Below are 24,878 nucleotides of genomic sequence, written 5' to 3'. Positions count from 1 at the left end.
CAAACTCCAAGGCATGCCAGAGAGGGTTGCTGGGATCTGAGTCCCCTTTAGAAGCAGAGGCAGGTAATTATGCTGGGAAAACAGCTCTCCTCTTTCTTCAATGTTGTGCATCAAATCCTGTTTCTATTCCTTTTTCAGGAAACGTTAAACACAGGGCCAGAGAAGGGAATTCCAGCCCCAGGGTACCAGAATGCTACAGACATTTCAAGTCTGGTTTGTAAGCCTGTCATTTCATGAACCTAAAAGAGCGAGGTGATGCTCACACCCAAGACAATACCAGCTGTGGGAAGGCTGCCCTCACACATCCTGTGGGTGCTGGTGTCTAGGTGCTACAACTTTAAACTCAAGCCCTAATTAGAAATGAAAGGAAAACCAGCAGACTTTCAGGGAGAGGTTGTGGTTGCCTGGAGACCTTTGACTTTGCAAGACAAAATAAGGGATAGTGGCAAACCACGTGTCAGCCCTGGGTCTGATCCCCAGCACTGCCATAAACAAACAAGTGAAATGCTGGATATACATATTTACATTGTCTGTCTGTCTGTGGTAGAGATTGAACCCAGGGTCTTGGAGACTTTGTACACACCAAATAAGCACTACTGAACTACATCCCTACCCTTGAAAACTGTTATTGGAAGGAGGACATAGTCTTAGACTTGCTGCTTTAAGGCTCTAGTTAAAGATCTTTAAAATGAAAAGCCTAAGTCCTTGAAATATGCATTAACTTTCCTAAATCATTTGCATATTGACTTTGTATTAAATTGGTCCATCTGAAAGATGCTTCTGGCACATTAGATCAATACTGCAATATGGCTCCTATGGTCAGTTTTGGATTTGTTAATTTAAAAAAAAATTGATTTAACTTTATTTTATATGCATTGGTGTGAGGGTCAGATCCCCTGCGACTGGAGACAGTTGTGAGCTACCATGTGGGTGCTGGGAATTGAACCCGGGTCCTCTGGAAGAGCAGCCAGTGCCTTTAACTGCTGAGCCATCACTCCTGCCCTGCTTTAATTCCTTAGTTATATGAATACCCCAAGGGTAAGACATTCTTTGAACCAAATACACATGAATAAACTAGTTACAGGTGACTTCTGGCATTCATTTCTCAGTGTAGTGAGTGCTCTGGCCCTGGAGCCATACTGCCTGAATCTCCCTTGAATAAATTGATTTTTGCTTTTTTTGTTTGGTTTGTTTTTTTTCGAGACAGGGTTTCTCTGTGAAGCTCTGCACCATTCCTGGATCTCATTCTGTAGACCAGGCTGGCCTCGAACTCACAGAGATCTGCCTGGCTCTGCCTCTCGAGTGCTGGGATTAAAGGTGTGTGCCACCACTGCCCGGTTTGCTTTTTATGTTTAAATCTTTAAAAAATTTAAATGTTGATGTGACTGTCGTCCCCCCCCCCCCTTTAAACATAAAAAAGAAAAAACTATTTATTTGTATGTGTTTGGGAAGGGGTGCACATGTGAGTGTGGACTGGAGGATAACTGTGGGAACTGTTCTTGTGGGTTCTAGGGATTGAACTCTGGGTTTAACAGTTTACTAAACCCACTGGGCTATCTCCTCCACCCATGTAAATTAGTCTCTGTACCTCATTTTCTTCCCTTGCGAAGTAGTAATAATCCCTCTTACCAAGTTGAACATGTTTGTGAATCTTGTGAAGAACATAGCACAAAGCCTGGCCCACAGTAAGGATCTGGTATGTTTTGGCTAGTAACTTGGTATTGAGGAGTGAGGTAGTGGGCAGACAGAAATAAATCCAAGATCATGAAGGTGGGAACACTTGAACTCTGGGAGAATTGACTAGGTCTCCAGAGAAGAGCTAGACCAAGCCAAGGGTTTAAAGCAGAACATAAAGATGCATCTGAACAGCACACCTGGGAACTGTAAACCACCTCTTGCAGCTGGATGAAGAGCTGTGTGAGAACATCATAGAAATGGTAGGATGTTTCCACCACACCTGAGGTGGTACAGCATGGGGCAGAAACGAAATGTGGGCGGTGGTTTTTGGCACAGCATGTGGGGCCTTTGAGACAAGTGGAGATAGAGCTGTATATACAAGCTTGAGGCAAACAGAAGAGTATGCTAGTCCAGTGAAGTTGGAAAAGGACCCAGGGAATAAAGGACCCAGGAAGGAGACAGACTAGAGATTCGTTTTGCACTGCTTGCTACACACAGAGCATTAACACAGGAGCTGGGCAAAGAAAGCATGCAGTGCAGCAGCTGCCAAAGCATTCACCTAGCATGGAAAAGATTAGGGCTTCACCCCCAGCCCACAAAATAAACAAGATGCTCAGTTAAACTGGAATTTCAGATGAATTTTTAATGTGTCTTGTAGCTTGAGTTTTCCTGCCTGGCCCACAGTCAGGATAAATCTCTCTCACCCGCCAGTCCCACAACCGCTCAGACCCAACCAAGTAAACACAGAGACTTATATTGCTTACAAACTGTATGGCCGTGGCAGGCTTCTTGCTAACTGTTCTTACAGCTTAAATTAATCCACTTTTATAAATCTATACCTTGCCACGTGGCTCGTGGCTTACCGGCATCTTCACATGCTGTTTGTCATCATGGCGGCTGGCAGTGTCTCTGACTCAGCCTTCCACTTCCCAGCTTTATTCTCCTCCTTGTCCCGCCTACACTTCCTGCCTAGCCAATGGCCAATCAGTGTTTTATTTATTGACCAATCAGCAACACATTTGCCATACAGAACATCCCACAGCAGTGTCTTATATCACATATACTCAGACTCAAATTTAACTGGACATGCTCTTCTTTGCTGAATCTGGTAATCTTTCATAGAAGAGCCTATCTTCAACATATTTAATGAGATGAAAAAATAATCACACTATAAGGCATGTATGGTATGTTAAGTGCAGCTGATAACCAGGGCAGGGAAAGACCTCCCCTAACAACAGAAGTGTATGTGAAAGAGATGATAACCTTCTTGGAAAATGCCTTTAGTCTGCTGAGAGGTCAGGTAGTTTAATCTGACTCTGGAGTCAGTCCTGAGTGAATCTGCTAGTCTCCACTCACTGGCTGTGTAGCCCTGTCCAGTTCTTCTAGCTCTCTTCATTACAAAATAGGATACTAACGTCTACTTTACAGGACCATTGGAGAGAAGTATGCACAAGGCACCTAAACATGGGAGGCTCTCCCTACATGCTAATCCCTACTGTGAATTAAAAGGTCACAGGGCAAACAGGCTGCTTGTTACAAACACTTGTTAGTGGCATACAATAATAGCAATGTTGACGGAAGTAATTTTATTTCCATGATCATCTATTTACACTGTACAGACACTAATGAAGAGCACCCACAAGTTCACAGTACATTACAATATATTTACTTTAAAAATAGATTCCTTTATAAAAGGTCCAAAGAACACTGGCATGTCCATGTGACAAAACTCTCAAAGCCTGTCACCAATTCTGTGATAGCCAGAATGCTTCCAAGTACTGTCAGTTCACAATCACAGGTCACCATTAGAGTTGTAAATACATACAGGTTTTAAATAAAAACCTCAGTTCTACAGCGGAAAGTCTTGAGACGGTACTTGTTAGTTCATTAACATAAATACTCTCATGGAGATGTCTGTCATGAGAACCACAATAGCAAACACTGCAGCCAACGACACATCTCAGGAACTCAGCAGCCCAGTGCTGTCGCCACTGCTTCTCTACTTCTTCCTCTTGGCTGCTTCTGGCTCCACCCTTCGAGCTTTAGATGCACGCTCATCTCGGTCATCATCTTCAAGTAGGGAGAAGAGAGCGTCATTAGTGAGTCTTTAAGAGACCAACACAGAAAACTCATGTATTAGCTTTATACCAAAAGCTCATCTCTGTCATCATCTTCAAGTAGGAAGAAGAGAGTGTCATTAGTGAGTCTTTAAGAGATCAACACAGAAAACTCATGTATTAGCTTTATGCCAAAAGCTCATCAGCTGTTTGAAAACTTACCAATAAAAACTAAATACTAATTCTTAGAACCCTGATATTAAACTACATATGGAAACAAGCATTTTTTTAAATTACAGCAATACAACATTTGTAAATTAACTTCTTAGGGACACGTTAATGTGGCTTAATTTATCTTACTTCACAAAACCAGCTTTTTCTGAAACAGCTGGTCGGTCCCAAACTTCCCAGTGCACACACTGCATGCATTTAGATACACACCACACTTCATGAGAACAGAACACAGTCTCCTTCTACAGAACATGCATCGCCTGTTAGCCTCACTAAGTGGCCACCAGCTGTACTTTTCCTCTCCGATTTCCTCTCCCAGTCTTATGATCAACCCACTATACGTTCTGACGTTAAAAGCACAAGTGAAGGGTCAGAGAATCTCACAGGTATCTGTTCTAAATCTGGACCATTCCCTCCTAGGCGGTCAGAACATCTTAAAAGCAACAGAGTAAGCAGGCTCCACCTTCACATTAAGGAAAATTTGGATGAGGAAGACTACAGAACCTTACAATAGATAGTACCCCGCTTCCCCACTGCTATTGTCTATGGCCACAGAAAATTTCCATGAATAAAAATGTCATGCCTGAAAAAGTGGATCTTTTTACTCTATTTAAAAAAAATTCAATTAAGTGGTTCAATGTACACAGGCTGGCACAGACTAGTTGCTAATTCATATCTCCCTAAGCAAATGTGTGATGCAAAGAATTCCAGCCAGGTGTGGTGGTAGTAGGTCTACAGTCCTAGCACTCTGAGTGCTGAGACAGGAGGACTGCTATGAGTTTGAGGCCAGCCAGCTATACATAGTAACACCCTGCCTCATCGGTGGCCCCACTCCAGAAGAATTCCGTATAGGTACACACAGCTTCTGACTGCCTTACTTCCATGGTACCAGGGACCAAACCCCATAGCCTTATGCCTTCCAGACAACCACCCTATACTGAACACTATTAGCCTTGACTTTACTCTGCTTTCTCTCCTCTCCCCTCCCTTTCTTTCTACGTAGCCTAGACTTGCCTGATTTCATAATTCTCCTACCTCAAGCCTTCCAGGTACTAAGATTACAGACACAAGACTCCATGTCTGGATGAACTTTATTTTCTTGATCAACAGCATACCTAAAGTTCAAAAGGTATAATACAGTGACATATAAAATATTTTGATGACTTAAGACCTTCACATTAAAAAATTAGGGAAACTGCCAGGCGGTGGTGGTACATGCCTTTAATCCCAGCACTGGGAGGCAGAGCCAGGCAGATCTCTGTGAGTTCGAGGCCAGCCTGGGCTACAGAGTGAGATCCAGGAAAGGCGCAAAGCTACACAAAGAAACCCTGTCTTGAAAAAAAAAAAAATTAGGGAAACTGCCAAGGTCAAATCACATATCATGTGACAAAAATCTGTAATCCAGGCTGGGTCCAAATGCCTGACACCCTCCTGCTTCCTGAGTGTAGGGAATATTGGTGTGAAGCCACCATAACCACTTCAAGCAAACAAACTATGGTTTTTAGCTGGAGTTTAATTATCAAGTTTACCTTGAAATTATTTTCAGAAATAGTAACATAAAAGTTAAAAGCGCTGGGCGGTGGTGGCGCACGCCTTTAATCCCAGCACTCGGGAGGCAGAGCCAGGCGGATCTCTGTGAGTTCGAGGCCAGCCTGGGCTACCAAGAGAGTTCCACGAAAGGCGCAAAGCTACACAGAGAAACCCTGTCTCAAAAAACCAAAAAAAAAAAAAAAAAAAAAGTTAAAAGCATTTTCTGAAGACTACTATCAAGCCACACTATTAACACACATTAAAAAGGGACATTTCTGCTTTTATTCTGTCACTTAATACAGGTAAATCTACTGATAAAACACTGAAACCACATACTACTACAATTGGAAAAAATGAGTTTCCATGAGTGATTGGAGCAGAGCTCCTGTCCCCTAGCGTCAAAATAAGGTACTGCCTTAAAAACCAGCACAGGAATAGCTTTCTGCTTTTTTGTTTTTTAAAAACTAACCCTAACATACACAGACACACTGATATTACACAACTTGAATCACCCAAGGTAAACAACATTAACTTAACCTGTGTACTTTTACAATTAAAACAAAAGTTAAATAAAAATCACTTGCTCCATTAGCTGGCTTTTGCAGTTATTTGTTAATAACACTATGAAAATCTAAGTTTTACTTTTCTGTATTTCACGGTCACTAAACAAGCAGCCCTGGAAAACAGTGAGAGGCAAGGCTGGATCTAAACTTTCTCAGCTCCTCTAAATTCTGGAAATCAGTGGCAAAAAAGAAAAAAGGAAGAATATAGGATAGCCAAATAAAAGCAAGGTAGCTTAATGATGAATTTAAAATATAATTAAGTGGGCAGACTTTCCAATACATGCTTCATTAATTACAAGCTATAGGTAAACAATGTTGTCAGGGGCTGGGGAGGTGGTTCTGGACATGAATTTGAATCCCTGTCGTCTCTGCAAAAAAGCCTGACCAGTTAACACGCCTATAACCTCTGCTCCCATGGCAATGTGGGAGGGACAGAGAATGCCCAGCTCAAAGGCCAGCTAGACATAGTATGCACATATACATATATACATACATAGCAGAAAGTCTCAAACAAGGCAGAAGACAAGGGTTGACACCCAGAGTTGCCCTCTGGCCTCCATACTCACACACATACAAAAAGACAATGACAGACAAATTAGTATGGCAGCCTGCAATGACAAAAAGTCACTTCTCAAAAGGAAACTAGTGGCTGGGGATGTGGCTGAGTTAGTAGAATGCTCACCTAGCATACATGAAGCTCAGTATCTAAGACCACATACATAATGTGCATGCAGGGTGGCACACACTTTTAATCTCATTTTGGTAGGCAGAGGCAGAAGGATCAGAAGTTCATGGTCATGGCTACACGCCGAGTTTCAGACCCAATCTCTAAACAGGTGGAGGCATTTATTACAAGAGTTAGATTCAGTAACCAATGCTTAAATCCAAATTAACAATTTAAGATTTGATTCCAGCACTCCGGATCCTGGGTCCTCATGCCTGTGAGGAAAGTACTTTATGACTGTGCTATTTCCTCAGTCTTAGAACAACCACTGAGTCATATGTTCCAGCTTTAACCCAGAAAAACGTTGGTCTTTGTGTCTTTTCAATTGCTGACATTCATTTTCTGATCAAAAGGACAGAATTAGCTATGGAAATGTGGGCGTTATTTGCCATTATTTGAATTTCTGGTAACTGAACCCAAAAGTTAGAAAAAAGATGATCCTTGCTTACTTGAATATAATTTCTGGCCTTTATCATAAAGGGCCAGAGATGTAAGAGCGCTAGACTACAGCAACCTGGATTATCAACTCTGGTCCCTTGAGAAGAATGATTACTTCTTAAACTGTGAAAACATGATGTGACCAAACCTTAGCTTAATAAGGCACAGATGCTATCTCAAGGTTGAATTTGAAGTCCTATTTTCTCAGTTCCCAATGGTGTGAACTTAGGCAAATTCTCTCACGTCAGACTGTTTCCTCATCTACAAGACAGTGATAATGAACTATGGGTCACTCTTGTGTCAGGTTGTTAATATTAAATTAGGAACGTGTATGAAACATTTACTCCGACCTTGGACAAGTTATAAGCTCTCATTCTGTATTTCCCTGTTCTGGTTTTGTAAGACTGCATAAGGATTCCTTATTCAAAAATACTTTTTAATCAAAGTGCCATACGATAAGAGGTATTAAAATTCACACTTTGTTTAAGATCTTCAATAAAAACCTTGACATAGTATATGCCTATACTCCCCGCTAGGTGAAGGCAGGAGGGAGTTCAAGGTTATCCTCAGCTATAGCAGGAACCCCTTCTATTAAATGTCTCTCTGTAACGCTGGTCCTTGTAATGGAAGATCAGAAATCTGTTTTTTTTTTTTTTTTTTTTGGAAGATCAGAAATCTGCTTAACAAAAAAGGCAAATGGCCTTTAATAGTCTACAGTGCTGAGCTCAACTCTACAGTCATTCACTCACAATGTGCTACTAACTATGGAACCACACAGAGGACCAGGTCCGGGATTTCATAAGGGAGAGGGCATATGAAGGAATAACCACACACAACTACGATGAATTAGCATGGCACATCCCAGGTAAAGGAGAATAATTACTATCAAGAGTGAACTAGAAATTGTTTGCATGTTGGATTTTGTAAGATGGACGGCTTTATCAGCCCAGAGTTTAAAACGTTCAGTCTAGACTATGGTGAAAAGTACATTAAAAGCCAGGGACCCATATGAAAGTGTGCTCCACTCAGGTCTAAATTTCAACATCTTAAAATGCTGGAATGGAGCCCTTCGAAAGGATGGTGGTGAGGGGGACTGGTGGGTCACAAAGAAAGCGCCAGCTCTCTTCTGTTTGTGGAGGTTTGGGGGCAAGCCAGTTACACAGTCAGATATAAATTTTAGAAGCCTGAGACACAGAGGAGCAGGGGTAAGAGTTTGCAGGCAGAGATTACTGTGGTAGTCCAAGTGAGAGGTGAAATTATGAGATTACCAACAAAGGCAAGAAAATCAAACCACGACTACGGTTGTCCCATGCACAGCTGATTACACTCTGCCGCCCTCATTTCAGCTCTAACGCACAACTGTCTTAGCAGAAATGAAGCCTTCAGCATGTCCCAGCTGCAGTTCCAGGCACCCTTGAATCAGCACCCGCCGCTCTAATAAGGCATCCTACAAGCACGTACCCTCGAAACTTCCGAGACTACTTTCAGGCAGAACACATTCTTAGATCTTAGTAGAGCAGCAGCTGGGAGTGGTGGCCCATACCTTTCATCTTACCACTGAGAGGCAAAGACGGGCTGGCCTCAGAGAACATCCCGGTTACACAGCCCTTGTCTCACACAACATAAAACAAAAAACCCGAAAGATGGACATGACTTCTTGTTAGTATCCAAAGTCAAGTCTTCCAATCCACCAGGGTCTCAACCGTGCTCACTGAGTGTGCACTCCTTAAAGATTAAAGCACCACGGGCTGCAATCTCGACAGCACCCTTACCCGATTCCACGGTCTCCTCCCCTTCCGGCAGAAGCCGGGCTTTCTTAGCATTCTGTGGGGCATCATCACCATTGTCCTCATAGATGTTCGACCATTTTATTGCCATGTCCAGCTCCGGCGGCGGCGGCGGTTTCTTCTCGGTAGTGTAGGTCTCGGGGGGTGGCACACAGGTGGACTTCCAGACCTTGAATTCCTTTGGAGGCTGTTAAGTAAGCACAGGAAGAGGCCCTGTGACGAACCGAGGTTCCCGCGATGGACACGAGCGCATGCACCTCCCTGCCGACTGCTCATCTTTCTGGCTGGCTTCTTTTTTAAAAAAAAAAAAATCCTTTAGGCTTAAAAGACACCCTTTTTTTTTTTTTCCTTCTATCAACATCACAATACTGTTCAGTGAAAAGTCACAGGGCTCCCTATATAAATAAAGCTAATAACTTTTAGTTACCAAAGGAGGATCCAGTCTCAGATACTACGGCCAGGCTGACCCCTTCAGGAGGCTGCAGCAGAGACACTGTCTTGGCGGCAGCAGCGCAGGCACTCCGGCGTCAAAGGGAAGGGGTCTCGGGGAGAAGCTGCAGCGGGGGGCGGGGAGTCACCACCGTTAGTCGTCGCCCGGCTGGGGGCCCCGAGCGCGGAGGGGCGGGCCCGGGCTGACACCCCCCGGGCTCCCGGGGCCGTGGGGACGCGCGGCCTCCCGCGGCTTGCGTGCGTGTGGGGGGTGGCCGCGGGGCCCCGGGGCGGCCGCGGGGCCGGGGACCTCACCTCCTCGGGCGCCTTCACCACGTGCCGCTCCCAGTCGATCTGCTTGTTGAGCGGGTTGTAGAGGAAGGCCGGCCGGGTCACGCTGCGGAACAGTTCGTCGGGGCCCGGCAGCCGCTTCTCCGCCGGCTTCCCGCGGCCGCCCGTCGTCGGAGCCGGCGCCGCCTCCTTGCGACCCCCGTCTTCCGGCTCGCTGTTCTCCTCGCCCGACGAGTCGGAGCTGCTGCTCCCGTAAGCCGCGAAATAGCTCAGGGGGTCCTTCTCCTCAGCTGCCATGACGGCGGCGGGCGACCACCCTCTCGGCCGGAAGCCGGAAGCCGCGACTGGCCCCGCCCCGTCGCTAGACTGGCAAGTGATGCGTTTGCGTCCCCTAGCGGCGGTGCTGCGCACCTACTCCTGGGCGGAGGGAAAGAGGCTGGAGGCGGGGATCCCACAATCCCGAGCAAGATTACTTTTGCTTTTCCCCAGAGAATCCTAGGATCTGTACCAGTGGCCACAGCCAAACTCTCGGCTGGTAATTACGGCACAGAAAAGTCAGGCATAGTGATGCATGCCTATAATCCTAGGTTGAGGCGTGTGGGCTGTTGCAAATTTGAGGGCCAGAGAGGTGTATACAAGGGGCTTCTTGCCAGCTTAGTACTATGTAGGAGACACTGTCTCAAAACAAAACAACAGTAAGAACAAGCATGGGGGAGTGGGACCGCACACTTCTCACCCCAGCCCTTGGGAGGATAGGGCAGGAAGATTGCCACAAGCTAGAGGCCAGTGGGGTAATTTTACCCCCTCCCCTAATGAAGTTGGTATCATTGTATCTATTTAGATCCCAGTTAAGGATCCCTGGTCAAAGTCGACACATTCATTAACAACTTGCCGCTCTGTATGATTCTTAACTTCTAAATGCTATGGGACAATGCAATGAGTTTGATGATGGAAGGGGCTAGACTGCCTTGTTCATGTTTATATTCCTAGTATTTATTTTGGTGGCTGTCCACGGACTACATCAATGAATACTGGATTATTTATGAGAAAATAGGTCTAAGTGTTTCCAAAATAAGTTCCATCCAAGTACCTAGACTGACAGAGATAAAAATGTTCTCAAAGTACAAAGTGCTGGCTGGCGTCCCCCAAATCATCCTCAGTTCTGGTGTGGAGGTGCGTATTTGGAATCTCAGCCCTGGGGAGATGACAGTGAATGGCTGAGGATCAGACATCTGAGGCCACCACAGGTTACTGTGAAATTCTGTCTCAAAAACCAACCAACCAGGAATGAGAGCTAAATGGATAAGTAAAACAACAGAATTTCCAGAAAACTCGGAACCAGTATCAAGATGCTGGGATGGCAAAGTCTCTTGGACAGGAGACAGAAATCTCTAGCACCACAAATAAGGACTCAGAGTTGATTAGCAGGGGCTGGTGAGATGGCTGGGTCAGTGACGTGCCTGCTGCACACATCCGCTCACCCAGTGTGGGTTCCCAACACCACACAGAAGCTGGATGTAGTGGTACACATTTGTAACTCTAGGGCATGGGGGAACAGAGCCGGGAGGATCCCAGGATCTGCCAGGCTAGCCGAAGGGTGAGCTCCAGGGTAAGCCAGTTGCTGTCTCAAAAAATAAGATGGAGGGCAATTGAACACACCAGACATCGGCCTCTGGCCTCCATACACAGGCACACACACACACACATGTACTCACATATATACTACACACAGCTATATAATAAACAAGTGAAAAATGTAAACAAAACTAAAAAGCCAGATTTAAAACAAAACAAAGAGCCAGCCTAACCTAATAACTGCCACCATCCTGGCCTGTCTGACCCTTCAAGTACTATGCTAAGGATGAGTCTCTTCATGGAACATCTTGAAAAGCCTGAGGAGCTGAAAGCAGCCTGAGACTGCTCTGTTCTTTATGCCCCAACAATAGACATTCTAGAAAAGGTCAACGCTTGCTAGGACTGGGATGAGGGGAGGCTGAACAGATGAACCAGGGAAGATTTTTTTAAAGCAGTGAAATTAACAATTTGGTTATGACACTTTTTGGGTAGATGTGTAATACATATTTCTAAAAACTTGCAACTTATACAATGAAGGGAAGATCCAAATACGGACTTTGGTTAATAACAATGTATCAATATTGGTTTACCAACTTTAACAAGTTATCACATCAATAAAAGAAGTATGGGAAACAGGGAGGAAGAAGTATTTAATAAATTATTTTGCTCAATTTTTCTGTTAAACCTACAACTGTACAAAAAGCATACTTTTTAAAAAAGCAATAAAAAAGTGAATGCGGAGGTATGATTTGTATACTGTGTTAATCTGGTATTCCTGAAAAGTAACTTTTTACTACTGTATCAATTAACTTAGTAACAAATTATATCCTACTGAGTCACTGTCTTCTCAATTTATGTTCCCCTCTTCCTCCTCTTCGTTCCCAACGCCCCCTCACCGCCTCACCACTTCTGGAGACAGTCTCGACAACGGACTCTGGCTTACCTTGAACTCACTGTGTAACCTCAAACTTACAACCCTCCTGCGCCCAAGAATCTGGCTTTGAAATACTGCTTTCTACTTTAAAAACCAGTATAAAAAAGGGTCAGACATTTGGAAACCAGACATTTTGAGTTTTTGACTCTGAAACATCACTACCTTAAAAAAATTTTTATTGTTAATAGCAACTTTTCATTTCTTAATTTTTAAATAATAGAAATATACAGGAGATGGATGTCAGGAAATATGTAAAATTATAATTTAAATGAAAACAATCAGCATTTTTTAAATGTGTAAAGTTAGTCAAACTTTGTAATACAATAAAAACTGATGTAGCTAGTGGCTGCTTGATGAAAATATTAAAAACAAAACTGTCACACATTCCAAAATCAATTGTCCCAGTTACTTTATCCATGTAGCAGTGTTCATTGAAAAAGACTGAAAGGCTCAGAGGAAATATTTTTAATCAGTTACAAGTAATATTAATTACAAGTAGTATCCTATTGGTTAACATTCCTTTTTTTCTCTGTGTATCCCTGGCTGTCCCGGAACTCCCTCTGTAGCCCAGGCTGGCTTTGAACTCAGAGATCTGCCTGCCTCTAGCTCCCAAGTGCTGGGATTAAAGGCATACGCCACCTCGGCTTGGGACAATATTCTTTAGGGACAAGAATGATGACACAAGGACTGTGGATTCCAGACAGTCACACTAATTGGCAAGAGCAGTCCAGAGTGATTTTTGACCAACTGAGGTCACAGGTGGCTCAATGCCATTAGGTGTTTCTTTAGAACCCGAAGGCTTCTCAGAACCAAGGAGGGGAGATCCTCCTTAGCGTTTGGGCAGCTTTCCCATGGCCTGGCTTTACTGCAAGTCAGAACAGCTTCCTGCTGAAATGTACTGCCAGATCACTGGGAAATGATCTGACTGAGAATTTGTAGCATAAGTGTGCTGAGAAACAGTATTCTCAGCCCATGAGTTGATTTCTCAAATTGAGAAGTATTCTGATAAAATTAGTCTTATAACAAAGTTAAAAATACTAAACATCTAAAAAAAAAAAAAAAGACAATATGGAAAAGCGCACACCCATGATTTACATCCAGCTACCCCTAGAGTGTGCTCTTTTACTCTAACAAATCCTATTTACAGAGAGTGTGTACACTGTGATTTAAAAGACACATATCGGATGTGAGTGAACTTTTTATAAACTGTGAGTGGTTTTTATCAAAAGATCCTATCACTTACAACATTTTCCATCACTATTAAAAAAGACTAGGCAGTGATGTGTCACTGGCGTGAAAGTGCACGTGATCGTAAGGGGAGAAAGATTTCACTTGAGTTTCCACAAGATCCTCCTTCCAAGCGCAGATCTGGGGGCAAAGGGGGGGCCCCAGGGTCCCCAGGTCGAGGAAGGGTGGTTGAGGAGAAGCTGCTGTTTTCAGTTCTGCCAACTTCCAGGACCGGCAGATTCAGAGATGACTCGGTAGAGAAGAAGGGAGTGGTGCTGGATTCCCCTTCGGGATGGTACATGACGGTGGACGCCGCTCTCTGTTTTTCAGAGAAGTTGCTCTCATCTGAGTTGGACCTAGAAAGGTTGTTGGCGGCTCCAGCTGCAAAGGGCTCGCAGCTGCTGCACTTCAGGCCTACAACAGAACACGCAGAAGCACTGAGAAAGGGACCAGAAAAGGGACGCCCCTCCCTCCTTGGAACTTCTCCAGGACTGTGAGCTCGTCACAATACAACACAATTTGTTGTGTGAGACAGGTCTCCTGTAGCCCAGGCTGGCTCCTGCCACCTCCTCCTCTGCACTAGGATTTCAGTTGCAATTCACAAACGCTGTCATCACAATCCACTTCCAGTCTCACTTGCTTTTCTAACAAGAATACTCCGATTTACATATTCAAGCTAAGGACACCATCTCAAAGCAGCTAACTAAATACCCACTGTTCACATTCAACGATTACTTGCATAGTTAATGGCTGAAGGATGGTGGTGGGGTAGGAGGCTGAGAGATGGCCAGATGTTAAGAGCACTGGTTGGCCTTCTAGAAGACCGATTCAATTCCCACCATCCACATGGTGGCTCACAAGCATCTGTAACTCCAGTTCCAGGGGATCTGATTTCTGGCCTCTGTAAGCACCAGGCATATAAATGAAGGCAAACAGCTCAGACATATAAAAACAAATCCTTTAAAAAAAAAAAAAAAAGCAGCTCCTATAATTTTTCATAAGTAACTTTCACAGCTAGTTTTTTTTCCCCCCCTGTTGAGAGAGGGTTTCACTGTGTAGCGTAGGTTAGCTCTGCACTTGTTAAGCAGCCCAGGATGACCTAGAACTCTAATTCTTCCTGCTTCAGCCTCCTACCATTTTTATCTAAGAAACATTCATTAGCATTCTGCAAAAAATATTATTACTTGATAAAAATAAAATGTAGTCAGGCATATACTCCAATCTTACAAGCCAGTCAATGGCAATTAGTGCTTCTTGAGTACCAGGGTGTTAGAACTGAAGGGGATTTAGTGGTCACTGGAGACACTCACTGTTACTATTAGGGTTGAGAAAACAGGTATGAACAAGTGAGCCATGTAGCGTTCCAGGACTGCCATGCAGAGCGGGGACTACAGGTAGACAGTGACTGTCCTATTCCTACCACAGAATTCTATCATGTCCTACGGGTCTACTGGAACATTAGCCCCAGGGCAGGAGAACACAAACACGATCTGTTACACTTAGCACACAGTCAATGGAGCTCTCTACAGGCACAGGAACCCCTGGGTTGACAATTATAGGTAAACCCAACGAAGTCTAAAAGCGAATTTGCATGCCATCTTTTCTGCTGATAGTTTCAGTATTAGACACAACCCTTCCTCCATCTCTCTCTCACTGGTTTTTTTAGACAAGGTCTTAGAGAGTAGCCCAGGTTGGCCTCAAAAAATCAGTCCTTCTGCCTATGCGTCCCAGGTGTATACCAGCAAACCTGACTCAGACATTGTTTATAAAGCTCACGAAGGGGAGACATAAGGAAGACATCCAGATTTGAGTTTCTTATGGGCAGCTCCTTACATGACTCACCGCTCTATATCAATGTCAAGAACAGCAGGTGCAGTAACAACCTAAGCTTATGTGTGTGTGTGTGTGTGTGTGTGTGTGTGTGTGTGTGTGTGTGTGTAAAACTCAGTGTTCTGGAGAAGTGGGGCAGGGGTGGAAGGAGCATCTTGGGATTTCAACTAAGCAGACAGTCCTACACAGCACCCCATCAGAGAGTGCCCTGGGCTGAGAGTAAAATGGGAGGTGATTTGCTCCTTTCTCGCTGGTCTCAGGTCCCATGCTTCTCACAAACTGACTGGTTTTAGGTGTAGACTCACATATATTTTATGCATGAGTCTTATAAGCATGTGCCAATTATTGCTTTTGATCAACTGGTGGGAGAAATCACCAAGAAAAGCTTAGCTAAACTTAAAATTCATCACCTATAGATCGTTCTTTGGTTGTTAGGTCAGGGTCTCTGCTGTGGAATAATCCATTTGTACACTGTGAAGATTTGTTGCTGTGATTGGTTTAATAAACAAACTGAGTGGCCAATAGCCAGGTTAAGGTTAGGCAGGAGAGCTAGACTAAGAGAATGCTTGGAGGAAGAAGCAGAGGGAGCAGGAGATGAATGAGCCGTACTAATAAAGTTACCGTCACGTGGCACAGCATAAATAGAAATATAGGTTAATTTAAATGTAAGAGTTAGCTAGTAATAAGCCTGAGCTATTGGCTGATCATTTATAAGTAATATTAAGCCTCTGTGTCGGTTATTTGGGACCAGGTGGTTGAGACAGGAAAATTCTGCATACAGGTCTCATTCTATATACCAGGCTGACCTGGAACTCACAATGTAACCCAGGTTGGCTTTGAGCTTTTGGCAATCCTCCTGCCTTGGCTTTCTAAGTTTAGGAATACAGGCATAAGCCACATAGCTCCTTTTCTTAAAATGTAATGTAACCGTGTTTTCTATTTCTGAATGGATTAAGTGAATACAAATACAGCCAAATTGGTTTCTATCGCTTTTGTAACATGATAATGTATCTGGCAAGAAATATAAATTGAAAATAATTCTGAGCTTTAAGCTTTTGGAAAGAAAAGGTCACCTGTGACTTTTGAAAAGTGCTGTTAATTCTTTGCTGTACAGCATTAGTTACCTTTGAGATGCTCCAGTTTTATATTCCGTAGCTTTAGCACTTCATCTGTTATCTTCTGAATCAGGAAGTTCTGTGTTTTCTCCCTGCGAATTGATTCCACAAGAGTGTCCAGTCCCTTAGGGTTTTCCTGTAAGTAGTCTAACAACTTCCCAGCTCTTTTTCTACTTGAAGTTCGGCAAGAAATTTCCTCCGTGTCTTCTCTACTGAGTATTTTTTTTGCACGTAGATGATCAAAATGTCTCTCGGCTATGATTTTTTCACACAGGTAAACACGTAAATTTTCTAAAGCCTGAGAGACAAAAGAAAACATGCTTCAACATTATTTTGTAACACGCAGGAAAATCACAGAGGTGACGGGTCATTAGTTAGGAATCTTAACTAGTATGAGGCAATGTTCTAAAGTCAGGAGGGTTGGGCCCTTTAAAATGCATGCTAAGTAAGATGATGTCTAGGTGGACACAAGTGGGTCCCACACAGTCCTCACGAACTCTGCCCGGTTCTGTTCCATCTTTCATAACCCCTGAAAACTAAGACCCAGTAATGGGAAGAAGGCCTGCAGAAACAGGAAGTCTGCAGATTGTCACCTAGTTCAGGGTTAAAAATAAAAACAAACTTCTTTATATTCTAGTAACTATCAAGTAATAACTTCAGAATTAGTACCAGAGAGGACAATTTGGTGTGGAGTCTCACAATTTGCAACTTTATAGTGTTTGTTATTAATTATTACATCACTTCAGTATGAAACCATTAAAAACACACAAATCCCTGAAAGGCCCTTATGTCTCCGCTTTGAGGTCAGTTAGAAAAGCTATACAACTCACTGAGTCAGTCTTTGTGGAAGGGAGAAGAAAGGGATGTAAAGAGAGGAACATAAGAAATAGGAGGGAGCGCTGGAAAACATCAAGAAAAAGGAGACTAGAGGAAAGCCCAGATTAGGGGAGCTAGTTCAGGCTGATCTTTATTTATGTTTTTAACTCCAGTCTTCATTAGTTTTAACTGAAACATAAAAACAAAAAAGTGCACATATCAGTGGGGTAGCATGTAATTAATGCTCATGCACACACTGTGGAATGTTTAAATCAGGTCCACGTTTGTCATAACAAATGGGGATGATAATCTGACACATGACCCTCGGCAAGTCATTTAACTCCCCTGTGCCTGTTTCCGCATGTGACGTGATAGTTCAGAGGAATAAATTAATATATGCAAAGTGCTTAGAAATTGCACATGGGACATAGTAGGTGATTGGTCCTGTTAGGGACAATGATAGTGGTGATTAATTTGATTCACATTTTAATGAGTTAATAAGGCAGTGGAAGATTTCAGTAGAGCCTGGTTAGAAAATAATGGCAGGAAAGTTGTCTCATAGGTTTTTGTCTACTGAATTCCCACACACATTTATTTATCCACACAGCAAACTTTTTATGTCTAAGTTCCTAGCATGGATATAAAAAGATGAACGAGATTTTCACACTGTATACAAAGGGCTCCTGGGGAATACACAGCACACACAAGCCAGTATGGTAAGACCGTGTGATACAGCTCCAAAGAGAAAGATCCTCGATCAAGAACAAGGAGAGCACAGGTGTGCAGCTACCTCCAGGCTCTGGGGAATTTACCGAGTCATGAAGACGTGCAGTGGGAAGATGCCCAGCCACAAGATGCATCTGAGGGTGGTAAGGAATGAAGCTGGGAAGGCAAACTGGAGTTAGATCATGGAAGACTTTTATAACATGCTGAGGAATGTTTCTTGTAAGCCAGAGGAAGAGTCATCAAATGTGTATAAATAAAAAGCAATAGGGAAACTTTTAAAAGGACTGGGGAACCAAAATTGGGGTCAAAGGAAATAATTAGAGAATTGTAACAATGACAGCACAGAAAGCATTCTGAACACACTGAATACACTGTGGGTGTGGAGTGAAGACTGTATTTAAAAGATGAACTTTTTTTTTTTTTTTTCGAGACAGGGTTTCTCCGTGTAGCTTTGCGCCTCTCCTGGAACTCACTTGGTAGCCCAGGCTGAAAAGATGAACTTGAAAAACTTCTCCTATGGTCATTTTTATCATGTATGCTGGCAAGTCACAAATGTATGTCTGTTTTCCACTTTGACATCTCAAGGCACTTCAAATTCAACATGTGAAAACTAAGTTTATCTTCCTTATCATTTTCCTAGTCTCAACTCATTTGGAATTACTACAATCCAATCAATCCCAGTCCTTCTCCTTCCGTCCTGCCAATCACCATCACTTCAGCACTACTACTGACACTCAGGTCCTTATATCCTGTACGGACCGATAACAGAAAAGTAACGTTGTCTAATTCCCTCCTCTTTCTCAACTCTCTCTGTCACACATCTACTAGAGTTTTACAAATTTTCAGAGAAAGCAGAACTCTCAACTGTTACATACATTACAGCAACACTGTGTTCTGCCTGTGACTTACTGGGTATTCCTGAACCACAGCACAACAGTTAAGGAGTTGAGAGCCCTGGGACTGGAAAGATGGCTGTGGTGAAGAGCACTTGTTCTTGCTGAGGACCTGGGTTTGCTTCCAAGCATCCACATGGAGGCTTACAATGATCCACAACTCTAGTTCCAGGGGATCTGACACAGAGGTCTGTCTTCTGACCTCTGTAGACACCAGGGACAAACATGGTATATAAACATTCACACAGTCAAAACATCCATATTAAAAAAAATCTAAGAAGTAATTAAGAAGAGCATGGCTCTGGAATGAGATAAACTTCTGTTAAAATCCTGAATCAGAAACATACTTTGATAGGTGGTACAAATGACTTAACCACTGTACCTTCAGGATCTTCCTCGACAAAATATGGATAAAGAACTAAACCCATCTAGGAAGACTAACTGGGATGGTGTGTCCAATCTCTCTCTCTCTGTGTTTCTTGTTTTGTTTTGTTTTTGGAGACAGGGTTTCCCTGTGTATCCCTAGCTGTCCTAGAACTCACTCTGTAGAGCAGGCTGGCCTCGAACCTACAGAGATCAGCCTGCCTCTGCCTCCTGAGTTCAGCCTAGTCTCTTATATTCAGTAAAAGTTCAACGACCAGTGACTATTGGATCATGGCAGGTAAGATTCTTGATAGTACGGTTCTGGCCTATCTCTCCAGCTTAATTCAGCAGTACTCTACCCTGGACTTTGGCTCCACCTACAGTTGAGGACTGCCACTGTTTTATGCTGTTATGTGTCTGATTTTCTCTTTTCATACCTTAAGCTCCTCCTCATCGTTTAAGACTGAGGTCACTGGTCATCTCTAGAGAGCCTTACCTTAACATCCAGGATGAGCCAGACGCAGCTGTCTTGCAGCACCAGATTCCTACTTCTTTCTCTCACCTCCCAGTCCATTCCCAGACATTTCTACTGGGTCTCTGTGCTCTTCCCGAAGTCACCAGTGACCACCCCTGTTGACAGAGCCTTTCCACCGTCATCCTATTTGGCTTCTCAGAGCAGGGACACAGCTGCTAACTCCTTCCTCTAGACACAATTTCCTTGCTGAACAAGTATGGCACTGTCCTGATTTTGTTTTGATGTCTATGAAACTTCTCTCTGTACCTCTCATCCCCTCTCTGGGGTCCTGCTACATGGCCCACCTGGCCTCGAACTTGTGATCCTTCTGCCTTAGCCTCCAAATGACTAGGACCGCAGGACAGCACCTGAAAACTTCTCTTTACAGGGTCTCAAACACCTCATCTGCTAGCTCTCAAGTTTTTCAGCACCATGCTTGTATTTCTACTTTAGAGCTATCTCCTGATCTTCACACCTACTCTGCCTCAATTTCAGTTTGCCGCCAAGTCCCATCATTTCTATGCTCTTAAAATGCACCTTGAACTTCTGCCTTCACCCTGATCCAAACCATCATCATCTCTCAGTACATATTCAAGTCTTTTCACAGCCTTTTCCACTTTTACTCATCTTCTAGGGCCACAGAAAAGGCAGAAAGATCTTTAAAAGTCAAACAAACAAAAATCCTATTGATTCCTTAGCAAGCCTGTACCAGCAGAAAAAAACAAGTCCTTCATGAGTTTACTTAGACCACCTTCCTCATTTCATCTTGTTACCCTCTGCCTTCCTTCAACATTCTGAACTTATAAAGGTCTTGACTGGCACAGGTCCCTGTCAGATTTTTTTCTCCCTCAACTGTTCTTCCCCAGCCAAATTTGTAATTGTAGGATCATATGAATGATATTGTATTTTTCAGCTTTAATGACCTATATATTTAGAGCAGGTAAGAAGCAGGAATGTTCTGTTTAATGCTGTAGACATTACACTCCAGAGTAGTGTAGTGTTTTGGATGAATGAAAAAGTCATTACAATATTTTGAAATTACCATTGTATGGCTATTTCCCTTCATTCCAGAAATTGAGCTATTTTAAAAACAGGATTTTGTCTTGGTTCTTGATTTAACTGTTAAAACCAAATAACATGATTGACTTCAGAGTACCATGGAATCTCTATTTGTTAAAATAAACCAAATTAAACCAAAGAAGGACACATAAAATACACAGATGAAAAGGGGGAGGAGCACTGGAGACACAGGTGTCCCGGGGGATCCCCACTAACATGAGGAGGACACGTACCAAGACCTCAGGGGATGTCTGAAACCTCATGGTACCAACCCCATACCCAAGCTCTCTGCCATAAAAACTAATCTAACAATCAAGACAGCTAAGGGGCTAACAGGCAGGTAACACACACAGTGTGACACACCGGGGAAAGATGCAGTGGAGTGCTGGTACAAGATCTTATCATGCTACTTAGAAGAGTGCTCAATTTGTACCATATCGACTTATCAAATTCCTGTTATTTTGGACCACAGCTGACTACAGACAACAGAAGCCACAGAAAGCAAACCCAGCAAACAGACAGAGCCTCACGTAAACAACTTCCCACCATTTATCAAGACAGACAATACAGAAGGAACACCAAACAGTTTTGGAGGAAGGATAATGAGAAGTTCAATTTTTGAAAATATAAGAATAACTTGTACAATATTGAAACTTGATTCCTAGTAAACACTTGGAAATAAAGGTCTGGAGTTGAGAAAGAAGGAAGTTCAAGTTATGTGGATGAATTTTTAAGCTTGTCATAAACACTTTTGACAACAGGATAAATATCTGAGAAACGATCGTTGCTATAGACACCTTGAAGCTCATCCATAGTTTCTCTACAGTTCAGAACATCTGATACAGTCTGAACTGGAACTGCCGGGGTGGGTACACCAGTGACCCACCTGGAGCAGTAACAAAGGTCTGGAGCACTCTTCTCATCTGTAGCTACAGGCAGGTCTTGTCCTGCTTTGCCAGCTATACAATGGAAAGCAATTCTCTTCCTTACAGGTTATTTTAAGGATTGTGAGAAAATTCAAAAACTGTGTTAAACAGAACTGGGAGCACAGCCACCACACTTTAAGTGCATGGCTTACTGGCTTCTTAAATTAGACTATAGCAGTTATTAAAGATCTAGTCTCAAGTAGAATGTAAAGCTTTCCACAGTAAATGCCCTACAATCTCCACTGAACAAGGAGACCACAGCCCAAATCCCAGTCACACCATTTCCTTCTGGTAGTGAGCTACGCTAATTTTAATTATGGGTACAGTGCAATAACCCTTACAAGGGGAAGGTATCTTAGAAAAAGGGATCTGAAGCAGACCAACGTCTTCAACAACCTGCTGTCAAGTTTGCAGACTTTCAATAGCACTACGGTGCTAAATTAGAACGAACTATTGTTTTTAATGTGAATTCATGTATATTATCTAAATGGTGCTTATCTGATAACTTTTTTCTGGGCTAAAGGAAAAGAAAAACGAAGCATGTCGTGCCTCAAGTCATTTTTCTCAAATATTAATGTGTATGTGCAATTCTGCGTGGTCTAAGCAGAGGAGCGTAATTTAGCTAATAACTGAGTATTTTCAACGTTTACCTGGGCATCAGTCTCGCTAGACGTACGCACACCCCCCTTCATTTAAATATGTGGGCGTCTCATTACTAGGGGAATTCCAGGCCGAGCTTTCAGCTGGCGAGCTTTCCGCAGCCCCCCGGACAGACGAGTTTCACCCATCTGCTTGCTCCACTGCCTGGGGACACCTGCCTGGCCCGGCGTCTGCTCCGGACAGAGACCTCCGGCGGCCCTAGCCTAGCAGCTCCCGCGGGGCTGAGGTGGGGTGGGGGATCAGCCGGATGGAGAGCGAGAAGCGCACGGCAAAGAAACACCCAAGCCGGCGCCGACAGGCTTCGCTGCGGACTCACAGCGCGCTGGTGGGTCACTTCCAGCCAGCTCCCGGGATGCAGGCAGGTCGGCTGTGCCCCGACCTCGCGGTCTTCCGACCTGAAGTTCCTTGTCGCTCGGCTCCGGGTTTCCGCTTTCCTCCGCCCCCGCCCGCCCCGCTGCGCCCAGCCCGGCCGAGCTACTCACGTCCTTCTTCACTTCAGTCAGGTCCTCCTCGGTTAGGGACGGCGCAGGAGCCTCCATGGCCGAGGCCCGGATGGCGTCCTTCCGGCCCGCGCCGCCCCGCCCAGGCTGAAGGGCTCCGGTCTCCGGGAATCAAGCTGTGACTTTAGGGGACCAGGAACAGGTCCCGGGGAACGACCGGCTCCCGGAACGCAGAGGTAGGGCTCTCAGCGCCCCACTTCCGGTTCCGCCCCTGAGGCCTGAAGTGCCACTCCCCGCACTCCTCAACGTCCCTAGGCTACAAGGCCTTGCTCAGGCGCCACCCTTCAGCGAGGCGGGTCTACGTTCAAGCCCCGCCCCACACGTGGACTAGCCAATCCGTGCTAGCCTGCGGTTCTCCTCGTCCCTTCTTCCGGCGTGGCTTCGCCCACAGAGGCCGTCTCTCACCACGCCCACTTGTATTTGCATACGGTTGCGGATTGGTCTCCCAAGAAGGACTCGTTTCCGTGGGCGGGGCCTGCGCCGCTCAGTTTAGCGGGATCTCCCCGCCCTCGCAGACTCCTCATTTGGGTGGAGTGTGGGTTGAGTTGGCTTTGGTTTGCTTCACTTTTCCAGATGTTGCGGAAAGATTTCCTGTTGCTGTGCTGGTCCAGGTTTTACAATTGCTTGATCGTACACAAACGCCTACAGATATAAAAGTCTACACGCACACACAATATAACTCTAGTATTGAAATGTTTGAGGGCCTGGTCCGGGGCCCACTGCCACCCACGACCTAGCACCAGGAAGACAGGAGCAAGAGGATCATTAGAACGGAAAAAACAAAACACAACAAAGTAAACAAACAAACAAATAAATAACAAAAAAGTGTTAAGATTAAAAGCACCTGCAATCCCACCATTTTAGCACCTAAAGCAGTGTTTGGGTATTCTTAAATCACTGTTAGGAACATTTCCCCTTATTAACCTATGCAATAGAGATACATTTAATAAGCTTCTAGGGCCTCTAAGAGTATATTTAAGGTTCTGAAGCTACTTGGAGCACAGTTGCACTCTCTCGTTCGTTTTTACCCTTTATCCTTGCTCACTAAGCAAGTGTTTTAGGCATCTTGTGGTGGGGAAGTTATTTGTCGGAGGCCAAATGGCTATTTCCAGAATGGTATTCTAATCTGTAGCAGCATGTGCAAGACATATGAGGTGGTGGATGAGGAGCTCCAGATAGAGTCCTAGGCCGAAAATGATGATATGGACAGTATGGTGACTCTGCAAGTGTAGATTCAAGTGATAAGAGGACCAAAGGCGAACTTGGGAACTCAAATCTTTCTGTAAAACGAAAGACCCAGAAATGGCTTAGAGCCACACCCCTGTAGTTCTGATGAGAGCACAGGACTCTTGGCTTTTACATTATTTTACACGTATTTTTTTCACACCGACAGGTAGTACAATAGAGTCGCTTTCTGTGTAGTTAGTCATTCAGTGTCTTGGTATAACTCAGCTTGCTTAATCATTTGCCTTTCAATGTAACAAGCATTTGTGGAATGCCAACTAGTCTACTACACCGTAGACATTCTTCTAGGTTTGGGTGAATAACACAGATCAAACATCCCTTTCCTTAAGCTGGGGTGTGGTGGCACAAACTAGCTAGATGTGTTGTCCAATCAGTAGCCTGCATCTGGCCCCAGGATAGCTATAAATTTGACTAAATCGTAAACCAACTTAAAACATTATGAATTTTTTCTTTTTTGCAATTTTTTTTTACATCTTGAATATGTGGTTTTTGTGTTTGAACTCTGTAGATGATATTATCCTGTCTCAAGATAAAAATATTGGACATAGGGGTCTGCAGTTGGGAGGCCAAGATCAGATTGTCCAAGTTCAAGGTCAATCTGGGCTACCGAGTAACTTACTGGGCCAACCTGTGCTACATAGGAGCACCCTGTCTCCAACAAGCAGAAAAACAAAAATAAAATCGGTTTCCTCATGAGATTTATATTATGGCATGTGTATGTTTTGGGTAGAAAAGGTGAACCTTTGGAAAGTTTTATGTGTAAGGTAT

The 24,878-nt window shown here is 43.9% G+C and overlaps 2 protein-coding genes across 2 annotated transcripts; both read right to left on the bottom strand.

Moving 5' to 3' along the window:
- Positions 1 to 2,294: 2,294 nt before the first annotated feature.
- Positions 2,295 to 10,069, bottom strand: CUNH1orf52 (chromosome unknown C1orf52 homolog). Its single transcript, XM_052731331.1, has 3 exons — positions 9,752 to 10,069; positions 8,993 to 9,194; positions 2,295 to 3,747 (listed from the first exon to the last, which is right to left on the bottom strand). The coding sequence occupies exons 1-3, from the start codon at positions 10,022 to 10,024 to the stop codon at positions 3,677 to 3,679; spliced, it is 546 nt and encodes a 181-aa protein (XP_052587291.1). The 5' UTR covers positions 10,025 to 10,069; the 3' UTR covers positions 2,295 to 3,676.
- Positions 10,070 to 12,395: 2,326 nt separating this feature from the next.
- On the bottom strand, positions 12,396 to 23,136 carry Bcl10 (BCL10 immune signaling adaptor). Its single transcript, XM_052731325.1, has 3 exons — positions 22,848 to 23,136; positions 16,418 to 16,706; positions 12,396 to 13,877 (listed from the first exon to the last, which is right to left on the bottom strand). Exons 1-3 carry the CDS (start codon positions 22,902 to 22,904, stop codon positions 13,522 to 13,524), a joined length of 702 nt encoding a protein of 233 aa, XP_052587285.1. The 5' UTR covers positions 22,905 to 23,136; the 3' UTR covers positions 12,396 to 13,521.
- Positions 23,137 to 24,878: the final 1,742 nt, after the last annotated feature.

The sequence above is a fragment of the Peromyscus californicus genome, unplaced genomic scaffold (genome assembly GCF_007827085.1).
Source record: "Peromyscus californicus insignis strain IS unplaced genomic scaffold, ASM782708v3 Scaffold_9__1_contigs__length_137607984, whole genome shotgun sequence".
Classification (NCBI taxonomy): domain Eukaryota; kingdom Metazoa; phylum Chordata; class Mammalia; order Rodentia; family Cricetidae; genus Peromyscus; species Peromyscus californicus.
This window is presented reverse-complemented; position numbering and strand designations above follow the sequence as displayed.